Below are 12,171 nucleotides of genomic sequence, written 5' to 3'. Positions count from 1 at the left end.
TTTTTGTAACCCCTTTTTTCTATTAGTCTGAGTGTTCAAGAGTCTTACTTACTATTATTTATTTATTTAGTTCCTGTATTTATCAATAAAATTATATTTATACTAATTACCAGACCTTGTATTTAGCATCATCACACGCGCAGCAATCAGGAGCGGACAGTGAGGTATCCTCGCAAATGCGTTTTGTCAGCTGACCATCTTCTGCGAACCACCGGCTGGAGTTCTCGTAAACCATCGCCCTGAAATAATGCACTGTTTTATAAACGGCGATACTCCGATTTACCGCACAATTTGTTAAGGCCTGTCATAATAAATGTGTCGTGGACGTCGTTCTCTGTCAAACGGAGTTGTTTTATTGCAACCGCTGCTAAAAACAAACGGTGAACGTGCTTTGTGAAACTAGGTTTATATTTGTTAACTCGTTCTCTAATTTGTATATTTTTGGATGTATGAAAATTATTAATACATATTACTAAGTCACTATATTAATCTGATAATAATCTAGGCGGGTAGGTAGGGGAGACCTAGGAAGGTTGTGACAATTTTTACTTAAATGAACATATCTCAAGAAAGAAATACACCACGATTATGAACTGTATGCCTCATCATAGCTCAGTCCTTACCGTTTTTAAAACAGTCATTAAAGTAAATAAAAAGGTATATGATTTCTGAGAAAATCCATGAAAACTGAAACTACTCCCTTTGTCACAACTCTCCTAATACCGAGGTAAGTTGTGACAGGTACAAAGGTAAGTTGTGACAGCTGTGTTTCTGGATTATATTTGATAGACAAGTAGATTTACATACAGGGTCATTTTGACAACGCTTTACTAAATGAAACCACATACTCATCTACTTGGAAATAACACTTTACAGTAAGTTACTTGAGCCGTAGATGTAAAATAAAAAGTATAAGTTTCGAACAAAATAAATATTAATAAAAAGCAATTCCAATTTTACACGTCCTAAAGCTACTACTACTACTCTAAGAGAATTCGTCGCAGCGGCAACATCATACTTCCAGCCAGTAATACACCCCCATACACGCCATATTCGCATTAAAGTACAAAATGATCAAATAATCAGATAACTAAAACCAGGATTACTCGTGAAAATATTAGTTATTAATGTGTGATTTTTGGCACAATGTCAGCAAAGATGAAGACGAGTATGTGGTTTCATTCGCAATGGCAAAATGACCCTGTATGTATTATAAACAAAATAAACATTTTTTTCATAAAAATACTTTACTTATTTTTGACAGAATTATAAGAACTACAATAACATGAAACATTAACATAACAAGCATTAAATCTTTTGTAAGTATTTATGACATATTTATGAGATCAGTCGTTTTAAATTCAGTCAAAAATATTAATCTAGTCTGATAAGCAAAAATAAATAAATAACAGACATCGCAGCTCGCCCCCAGTGCAATCTTCGTGAGACCAGCCTCTGCATTTCAGACACTGGACCCACTTTGCATTTGATCTGGCACTGAGCTACACTTCTACTGCCTTCTCATTTTGTGCCAACATAAAGGCAAAATACTTAAATACTTCCCGTTTCTTTTTAGCCCATTATTGGATGCTGCACATGTCAATAAATAATCGCATAATATATTTTCTCCGTCTTCTGTAAATAACGTATGACTGATATAACTCATAGACGGAGCCACATCAGTTGCATTATCTTGAAAAGCCTTTTTCTTCTTAATAAACCTATGTAAAGACATGTAGTTGAGATTGTAAGAGGATGCGGCATTTGGAAGACTTTGACCTCTTATTAGCAACTTCTTCAAAGGCCAATTCATAAATATTGACACAAGCGAGGCCCATATCAGTCTTTGCGTGTAAATATACGGCATTCTAAAACAAAAAATAGATAATTCAGCATTCAACATTACACCGCATACCCAAACACGTTCCTAACATCATTAACATTTTAAAGACGAAGTTTAAGTATCGCATATTTTATAGTCAAAGTAGGGTGTAAGAATTAATTAAAACAATCGAATTTATACATATAAATAGAAAACAAACATTGTAAAAAGCATGTAAAACAAGGTAATCAGAAAATGAACTTAGCCTAGGAGAGTTGTGACACGCTGTCACAACTTTCCTAGGTGCCAGAAATCGTGACCTGGTCAAAATAATATTGCTTAATTTCGAAACAAGATCCAAACACAAAAATACAGTGCCATGCTTAGAAACTTCATAAACCGCAAAATATAAGAAAAAAATGCAAATCCACCAGAACATAATATGTATCGATATAAATACAATCAAAATTTTGATATAAAACTTACTTTTCAGATTTTTTTCCATGCAGACGTCGTACTTACGAAACCGCTGGCCGTGCGCCACTGGCGCTTACAGTATCGAGTAGCGTTTCTCTAAAGAAGCAATCGTGCGCTTTAGCCAGTTCCCTAACGGTCGGAGGTTCTGAGAAATCGTCTTTGTCACAACTCTCCTCTGTCACAACCCTCCTAGGTCTCCCTACATAATGTTACTAAAAATTTGTTCTTTAAACTTTGTGATAGTGCATATTTTATTGTTTTTATAATATCTAACTCGATCTATTAGAATAAAGTCCGATATGACTGCACCCCAATTATACCTCATGGAGTACAAAAGAGTTACAGTTAACGCCCTCTTACACCCTAAATTAAAAGATCCACTCTTGCTCATTATGTAAAATAACTTACTTCAAGAGCACACATCCAGAGCCCGCGGGCGGCGCTTTCCACATGACCTGCACCTCAGTCTTGGGCAGGTCGTCAGCCTCCACCACGGAGTTGGTGCACTCGTCATCGAAAGACGTGAGGGTGTCGGCGAAAAGCTGGAACTGGCCTTGCTTGCTGGGCCTTCTGGCAGCTGCCGGATCCAGTGGATTCAAGGTGATCTTGAACCTGACGAACTGCTGCACCACGTCGTGCGTGCGGGAACCGACTAGGGTCACTGTAACATGCCAAATTAAAAAACCCATAATAAAAAATATGTTATGTCTTACTTCCAGACCGTTTATATTCAGGGCCTTGTGAATTCTTGGGAATTCTGCTGGATGAGAACCTACGCAGGTTCTATAATACACACAATTATAACTGCTCATTAAAATAATATTGTAATAATATTACAATTATCTCTGTATTGGTTTCAAAAGAACAACATTAAAGTTTCTTGCCCTTTCTTCTTAGATCGAAACCACTCCCCGCAATTCCAACTAGCGGAAAAGTAAAATATCACTTACATACTGCACATTACATTATATTTTCAATATTTTTTTTTTATTTTCCTACATCATCAAAATCATATTTCAGGCACTCAACGAAGTAACCTTTGCGAAGAGTCTTTTCAGTCATTGGCATAATATTTTGGTAATTTTATAATAATGAAACAAGGCCTAGTAGATATATGGGACAAAACAACACTTACAATTAAAGTATAATTTTCGCAAACATACATTTTCGTTAACAGTTCAATGTAAGTTTATCGTTTATTATCAATTCAAGTTAATTCATCGTTCGTCGCCCACTATCTCACTGCACGCTGTTCCGCGTGTCGGCAATTTGTCGCTTTACTATTTACTACTTATTTACTTAAAACGCGAAGTTTCAATTAATTCTAATATAAATCTAACACTAGTATAAAACCTCTCGCGACACAATGCATAACATATTTTTGTTTCTCAACTAACCACTGAGAAACTAACCTTTCGCAATTTTTCTAGCAATTTCTCTATTTCCTAGAATGATTTATTAATTATACATTTTTCGGTATTCTTAAAAGAAGATGCATAAACTGTTGGCATTTGTAATTAGATTTTAACAATGCGAGTTTGAGAAGATAAGTACAATAAGTGTTTCTATTTTGTAATATCTTGCTAAATAATTATCGTAAATAATAAAAATGCCATACCGACATATCTCTCGCCGGGCGCGTACCGCTCCACCTCGCCGTTGATGAGGAGGCGGTAGAAGTTGTCCCCGGGCGACTTGGGCGCGTTCCCGGGCCCAGGAGTGAGCTCGCAGCCCAGCGCCGCCGCCACCAGGCAGCACACCACCGCCAACTTCGCTACACCCATTCTTACTGAGTGTCAACTTCTGCTGTTGGGATTTAATTTTATTACGTTATTATTAAAGTAGAAACAACATGCCGGAAAGGTACCAAAAACAATTAGGTACAGGATAGCACGAACTAGCCGATATACGAATGAATCAATATTACTTACAAGTTAAGTTAGTTAGTTAAAAACACATTTATCGTTGAAGCTAAATTTATACAAATATTAATTATCTATTAGTATACCTACTTATGAAGTAGACACCACATGAAAGCTTTAAATCAGTATCCACAGTACCATTTTTTAAAACATTACAACATGTATATTCCTTTAAATCGGGAACAGATTTGTAACCTACAAATCTCTTTAAAAACAGTCAAATTAAAGATTGAATTGACTAGAAAATTCTTCTAAATAATCTTATTAATAAATGGTATCTCACCACCGCAGCGCTGGTGCGTCGGTCGCAGAATGTGCGCGCTATCACTCGGCGGGGTGCAGATAAAGGGTTAAATGTCTCGGGTCACCCGACCGAACGGCCCAAATCACTGCTTAACACATTTGTTTTTAAATAATAAAGGCCGCATACTAAAGGAAGCTCTTCGAGATAACGACTGCTAATTATCGACATGTCTACAACATTTAACATGAAGAAAACAAAACTACATCTTGCAGAAAATTAGATGTTAATAACCCATTGAGCATAATTATAAACAATGTGAAATATTTACCTATAATTGAGTTCAGCATTAAGCAAACACACACACACACACACACACACACACACTTACGCCTTTTGTCCCCGAAGGGGGAGGCAAGGACGCAACTGTAGCGCCCAATTTCCACCGTGTGTATTCAGATCCATGACGTGATAGATCTAACATATCGCTATATCAGGTTCGAATTCCAGACTCTGGGCTGTTACTGCGAATAAAAACTATAGTACTTTACCTGAGCCAGGGTTCGAACCCAAAACATCAGCACTGCAGTTGTACCATAATACAGTTACGGCACTCAAGCATTGCATTAAGCTAAAAATGTAATTAATTCTGGACGAGTACGTTTATTGCATCTAAGAAATATACTTAATAAGTATAATATATACTAACTAGATCAAACGTCAAAACGTTAACCAAAACAAATTATGTTTTCTGATAGTTTAAATGCTAACGGTCCTATTCGTAATCGACAAAAAGATAAAACCAAACTATTAGAAAACGCATATTATAAGTTTTGAGTAGTGTTTTGAGTTTTAAGACAATGTATTAGCATCTTCACGATTTATCTTTACTATAGACCGTAGCCTGTGAAAAAATAATAATTAATGCTGAAATAATAATTGTTATAAGCTAATAGCTTGAGGAATGTAGCTGTTCAACTGTTGCTCTTATCTTGGATTACATTAATAAACTCTTGAGACGCACTCAGCGTGTAGACAAACAATAGATTATTATTTAATATGTGAACTACGGTCCAGACGGGCTTCCCACTACATTTTCCCTCAAGAACATAGTCTCGTAAAGGCTAATAGGTACTAATGGTGGTACTTAGGACTGACTGATCAACACGCAGGCCGCTATTGACAGCACCGTCTGGGAATCTTAAAGGAGAGCCTATGTTCAGCAGTAAATTTCATGAGGCCGATGATTATAATGATCGAATCGCGTTTTCGTTTATGCCGGGTCTTGAATTAAAAAAGCTATGTGATTTTAGTGAATGAGTAATTTTTATTTTCTGATGTAATTGTTTCAATAAGGACTAAACTAGACATGAATGACATGTGACATTATTGTTTCCTGTTCGTTGATAAATAATATAATTATGCCGTCATCAAGAACACAAACGCACACATCTGTTGGGGTTATCAGTCACATCATTTTTAAGTCATATGACTTGGAAATATTACTTATATCATAAAAAATGTAAACTAATATGATAACTGCACAGTCGTCTGAAAATATTCAACAAAGAAAAAACATTATAATATTAGAGACATACCTACTCTGAACTAATTAATACACGAAAGAGCTTCCATATAAAAATTATTGTCACAAAAATAAGCTAAATTAATTTACTTAAATAATATTTCCATTACTTATTTAATGAGTTAGTGTTAAATTTTAATTTGGTACTGATTCGGTCATATTACTTACAAAACATTACGTCTGTCATTTGTTATTTCAGTCAAACTATATTCTAATTAACCTTCAAATACATATGCTGATAATTGGTTAGAGTCTGAATACATTTCGCCTACGGGGTAACGACGGGGGCTCGTCGGGAGCGGTGACGTCACGCGCGGGGTCAAGGGCGCCGGGGTACGGGGGCCGGGAGGGGGCCAGGGGGGTGCAGGGCGCGTTATTGTCATGGGTTCGAGTTTCGGCGAAAGTGGAGCGCCGTATCTCGGTGAGTGGCACGGCGGCCGCCGACAGAGGGCTAACTTTAGGTTTTATGTCCAGTTACGTCAGCGTTTCACAATGTGCCGAAGTTTGCTAATGATCCAGACAGACTAGTTGTTAGTTATTGAAATACAAATAAAGAGGCTAATTCTATATGAGTCATATCAAGGTTAGATGCTATTGAATTCGAGTTGTACAAATTAGTAATTGTTTTTTAGTTTTGGCTTCCTAAAAAAATGTAATCCGTTTTACATATTTTTAGACTTTTAGATATTTGTGTGTCCCTACATATTTTTATTTAACTAATGATGATGTATTCAATCAAAAAACTAAACGAATGCATAGATAACACAACCCGATAGTCGCATTTAATATCTACGTCCAAAACTGAACAGGGCTAACAATTTAATTTCACGGATAAATTTTCTAAAATTTGAATTTTTCATTAAAAAATTTGCATATGTAAGATCTCGACAATAATTTTCATTTCTAATTCATTTTTTGCATTTTTTTTCTTGTACCTATCTACTTGAATTAAAATTAAATAAACTCAAATCGCAATAACCAACAAAACAAAAAGCTTATTAAGATGTTGGAAGACAAAATAGATATTATCAAAATATAAAGTAACAACGTTATCAATTATCCTTATCTTTTAAAAGCAGCTAACAGTACACGAAGGACATCTCTCATCTCAACGGTCACAATTATTTAAACAGGAGATGATGTTTGCCAACTTTGTTTAATTTGCAAGTCACACAACTGACCCCCGCCCAACAAACGACCCAACTACAAACGCGAACACGAGCTGTTTAGACAAACAATGCAATTTTTTGTTGTTAGAGGTATGTTGGTATATTATGATGCGGTAATAAGGAGTCCACTCACCTCCCGCGGTCGGGTGCGAGCCGGTAATGAGGCGCGGCCGCGACGACAGCCGCCCGTCCACAAGTGAGGACATCCGGGCGCGTGCCACATGCCGCTCGCCGCCTACGAGCCTGGATAGACACGCCAGGAACGGAACTAGGGACCTCCAAAATGTTCGTAATCACAAGCAACGGCTTCAATTGACTAATCAAATTACTTTAACTCAGAGTCTGCCGTATAGACGTCCAGCCACCTGGCCTCAAAGTACGCATGGCTTTAGTTATTCTAATTTTTTTAATAATTTTAATACGTTGCTAGAATATAAGTACTTCTTTCGATACATAATTTGTGTAACTTGTTCATTGTCATTTACTGGACAATTTCACGTAATTATACTAACTACAACATTGCAAACATGATATTAGGGTCCCAAATGCGCGCCTGCGCAGCAACGAGGATGTCTTACACAATGTAATTAATTACATCCAAACGAACAGCATCACACGTGTTGAGTTCAGTCGGTTACATCTCAGATATGTCTGCATTTTGCATTATACTGTTACAGAGTTCAATAACTAAAGTTTACATTCCATAATAATTGATTCTAGTAAGTATGTATGTATTATGTATATAATAAAAAATTTCAAAAGTTAAATATAGTTAAATATAAGCGAAGTAAAAGTATCACAAAAAAGTCAACAATCGTCCGCCTTTCTGAGAACCACCACCTGTTCATATAAAATTAAGTCTATTCCTAGTCTAATAATTATAAGTCTATCATAGCATACCTAGAGTAAATTACAAGGTACGAGTCGGTGGATAAAGTTTAAAGTCAGGTGTAACTTAACACTGAAGCTAGATTACCAATATTCATGAATCCCTTCTTGCCCAATTTCGGTGACGGCGACTAATGTCAACAAAAATCAGTCAGGTACGCAGAAGTTATAGTGCACATGTGTGTGCGCATTACACAGATGCAACCTTTGTTTCTTCACCCTCATAATACAGTGTGACGGTATAACCGGAGAGTGCTTAGGCGCAGGACTAACGGCTTTACACTACGGTATCACACACTCAGCTTCCTGACTTCAGGGATAGCTTCTTGTCAGCGCCTGAATGATTGTTAAGATTAAAGAACACAGCCACAATTATTTTTGGCCCGCAAGGATTCGAGCCCAGGACCCCAGCACATTAGTCGTGCTCGTACCGCATATCCATTACAACTACTCCACCGAGACAGTCAAAAAATATTTATAATGTAGTAACTGTCCCAGAGTTATCATAAATTTCTATTGTTTTTGGTCAGCAAAGACTTATCTTTATTTAAAGCCAATCTAAATATCAAGCCCTGACCCAAAAAAGGGCAGTATTGAAAACATTGCCTGGTTGTCGAATGCGGTAGTGTATATATTTGCATCAGTAAATTGTAGAAGTGTGCTATAATCACAAGACGTACCTATATTTTTGGTATCCAAACTTGAAGTCAAGCCCGATATTCGTGCATAGTTTTTAACATCGACAGATGATAAGAAAATGGTGTTAGTGTGGAAAAATAAAACAAATGTTACTTGCAATAATTATATTCAGTCAAATCATACAAATATGAAACTACCGTGACAATATATGTCGCTACTATGTTATAGTTTAGTACATTGCAACAATCATACAATAGAGCTGTTATAAAAAAAAAGAGTCAACAAAAGTAGTGATGTATAAAAATATTTTGCCCTTCGAGGATCTTTGCTAACTAAAGCAGGCTACACATGGCTTAGTATTGAAAATATAGCAATTATATGTCGGCAGTTTACAGCTAATGGGCCTCAGGAATTGCTCACCACCACGCCTTTGCCACACAGGATACCAACTTCCTCATGCATTATGCTTATCTGTTACACATTGTTCATTCAGACTCAATGATTATTGCAATGCACTAGACTTGGTTACAAGAACGGAACATACAAAAATAACGTATTCTTCTGTTGGAGCTGAGGTTCGCGCGTTCTTTGTTACTTATGGATATAGGTTTACATTTGTCTTACAGTTAGGCCTAACTAATGACTAGGTTTTGGACTTATCTATAAACATTATAATGACTGTTTTGACTCACAAATATTATTTGAGTTAGGACTTGTATAATGTCAGAGTTAACGTTAATAATCGAATATTGAATAAAACAACCAGAAACGTAAGTTAAGTTCCCAAATAAATTGTAAACAAGAAAGTACATTCATCATTTACTGTCTTATTCGTAAACTGAGTGAAGCAGACAGTTAGCGCCGGTTTTTCTTTTCTATGTAATATAAAACAGCCAAATACAAAAGTCACGCTAGCTCCTGTGATTCCAAATAAATTATTATCAGTTTACATCACCTGGTTAATAATTTAACTGACGAATGACATTTACTTGAACATAGTGTAACAATTCTTTAAGGTATAATTTGTCAAAACAGTGAATTATAACATTTATCGATAAGTGGGAATGTATTTAAATTATTTGTAACATGATTGTTCACCGCACAGTCGAAACAGATTACATACTGGAATAGAATGAGAATATAGTGTCTCAAGGTTACATATTTTTACGGACCTTAATTATTTTAATTTTGATTTTAATTTAGGAAATATTGTAATCAAATTTCGACCGTACGTCACGCTTTATATTTTTGTCAGCACGTCAGTAAAGGAGACATTTTTCAGATCTAGTACATAGTGTCTAAAACATTCCCATGACGTTGGTCTTTGCTCGGACACAGGCTCAACTCCTGTAATGGGATATCCCATAAAACGACGATCATCCCATTTCAGGACTAAAGAGCGGACTGCCCAAAAATTAGCAACAATGGCGTGCCGTTTAGAGTATAATAAATGAATGACATCAATACTAGAGAAAGTATAAATAAAACAAAAGTTATCGATAAATAATTAATAATATCAATCACTCTTTACATCTAACACGCTTTAATTTGTTCACTATCTTTGGAATGGTAATCGAACGAGATCAAATAAATCCGCTTTCAATTCTATCTCTTATGAATCGCTTGTGAAAATAATCGACCTGTTCGAGGTTGCTTATATGTGGTACACAATAATTGATTTTAATTGGTTAAAAATTGGGTATTTGTCTATTTTTAATATTGATTATTTTACAATAAAAAATATTATTATTATTTTTATTTATGTGATGACAGCATCATTATGATGGGTAGTAAAATAAAGGCATATTCGCGTGGTGGAAAGGACACGTGCCTGCGCCTCGTTACGGCAGTGACGTCTCTACACATCTTACATCTCTTTCCCTGTATCGACATGTGTCCCTCTATCTAATTATTAATTTATACCATTTTTTCGACGCATTTAAAATCAATCTTCCTTGATTGAAATATTTAAAATTTCCCATCAAACACCATATTCAAGCTGAATTTTATTTATTTTCATCGATTTAAATGACCGCGTATACACTTTCACAAATCAACATGGGTAAACGGTTATCATTTGCTATATCTATTTTACTTCATACATATTCAGTTAACACTATTTTTTTAATATTATATTAAAAATAAATACGAGATTACACTAATCATACTTAAGGTTATGGCTGACATTGACAGTAATGACATCACAACAGTGTAGGTACTCTGTTAACTCGTGGGTACTTATACGTATCTGACTAGAAATAAGATCCACACGAGCGGACATGACTAGCGACCGGCGAACACCGCGCCGCACAGAACATAAGGCAACGGCAGACCCTCACTACATCGAGTTACGTATGCTTTTACACGCACAATATATTTTACATCACTCTGTATACCACTTCAATAATATAGAACATCCTGTGGAAGATGTGGATATTTGTACTTATTTAAAATATATTTTACATTTGTTTTTTTAAATAACAAAATGACGGTAGCTATAGGTAACATGGTGAGTGATCACCAGTGTAAACCACCACTCATAAAGGTGATATCAAAACCACTTAAATACCTCTTTTAATTAGTCGACATTTTAATATTAACAAACAGGTTGTTCCATATTACTTCTAAAATCTTTTCTAAAATTGAATTGCACTTGAATGGTACTGGATTACTAAAAAAAGTCTAACATTACGACACATTGTCGATTGTATTTACGAAAAACACAAATTTCTTCAAGGCAAGCATATATTGATTAGAAATTACATCAAAATTATTTATCCATTAAGGGTACCCGGTATGTGAAGGCGTCTTATGCTATGAAATATGCTATAACATAATATGTTATATTATAATAACCTTTATGTATGACTCGTAGAAAATTAAACATAACACTGGAAAGACTATCGTGGTGGTGTGGGTGTTGCCATGTTGTTATTCAGAAAGTCAAAATGGGCTCCTCGCGGTGGTCAAGAATGTCTGCAAAAAGTAAACTTAATTCGAATTTGACATGTAACTATTATTTTAAGAGAAATGCTCGATTTATTAAAATAATTCAACATGTATTTAATTTTACTGTAGAAAATAAAAACAACGCCCTCTATCGATGAACTAAAGTACTTTAGTTTAATGGTATTCCGGCTAGATGGCACTACGGGTTATTAGTATTGAAATGATTTATATTTAGAAAATTAAGACAATATAATCATTAAATTTCTACATACATTAAAAATACTTTGTTCAAAAACAATTGACACTATGTTATAAATACTGAGAGTATACGTGAAAAGATATGGTTGACTTCAGATTTTTAATGATTGTTTCTTACGCGAAGTTTTTATTTATTTATTTATTTCCATATACAAGTATTTTACAGGTAATACCCAGGTAGGTTGTTGCGGTAACTTACGATATTATGATTACATAGAGTG

General features: G+C 35.3%; 3 protein-coding genes across 12 annotated transcripts in view; 1 reads left to right on the top strand and 2 right to left on the bottom strand.

Moving 5' to 3' along the window:
- The window catches only part of LOC115449997 (spondin-1), a 31,667-nt gene extending 24,298 nt beyond the window's left edge, over nucleotides 1-7,369 (bottom strand). Inside the window, exons 1-4 of one of the 4 annotated variants that reach the window (XM_037441250.1) lie at nucleotides 7,350-7,369; nucleotides 3,918-4,105; nucleotides 2,708-2,960; nucleotides 116-239 (exon numbers count right to left, since the gene is read on the bottom strand). In XM_037441250.1, the coding sequence (XP_037297147.1) occupies nucleotides 116-239; nucleotides 2,708-2,960; nucleotides 3,918-4,083 (543 nt within the window). In that variant the 5' untranslated portion in view covers nucleotides 4,084-4,105; nucleotides 7,350-7,369. Of the gene's footprint in view, nucleotides 1-115; nucleotides 240-2,707; nucleotides 2,961-3,917; nucleotides 4,106-4,311; nucleotides 4,442-4,504; nucleotides 4,618-7,349 lie in introns of those variants that run through there. The other 3 variants (XM_037441247.1, XM_037441248.1, XM_037441249.1) reach the window with 3 other exon arrangements.
- Nucleotides 1-12,171, top strand: part of LOC115449998 (phosphatidylcholine:ceramide cholinephosphotransferase 2) — a 127,676-nt gene that overhangs the window by 59,349 nt on the left and 56,156 nt on the right. The gene's annotated exons all lie outside the window — the stretch shown is intronic.
- The window catches only part of LOC115449999 (uncharacterized protein KIAA0930 homolog), a 64,661-nt gene continuing 61,382 nt past the window's right edge, over nucleotides 8,893-12,171 (bottom strand). For all 7 annotated transcript variants that reach the window (XM_037441258.1, XM_037441252.1, XM_037441256.1 and 4 more), the window contains one exon: nucleotides 8,893-11,719. In XM_037441258.1, coding sequence (XP_037297155.1) covers nucleotides 11,679-11,719 — 41 coding nt within the window. In that variant the 3' untranslated portion in view covers nucleotides 8,893-11,678. The remainder of the gene's footprint in view (nucleotides 11,720-12,171) is intronic.

The sequence above is a fragment of the Manduca sexta genome, chromosome 22 (genome assembly GCF_014839805.1).
Source record: "Manduca sexta isolate Smith_Timp_Sample1 chromosome 22, JHU_Msex_v1.0, whole genome shotgun sequence".
In the NCBI taxonomy this organism is placed as follows: Eukaryota; Metazoa; Arthropoda; class Insecta; order Lepidoptera; family Sphingidae; genus Manduca; species Manduca sexta.
The sequence above is the reverse complement of the archived record's forward strand: the minus strand, read 5'-3'. Positions and strand labels throughout refer to the sequence as shown.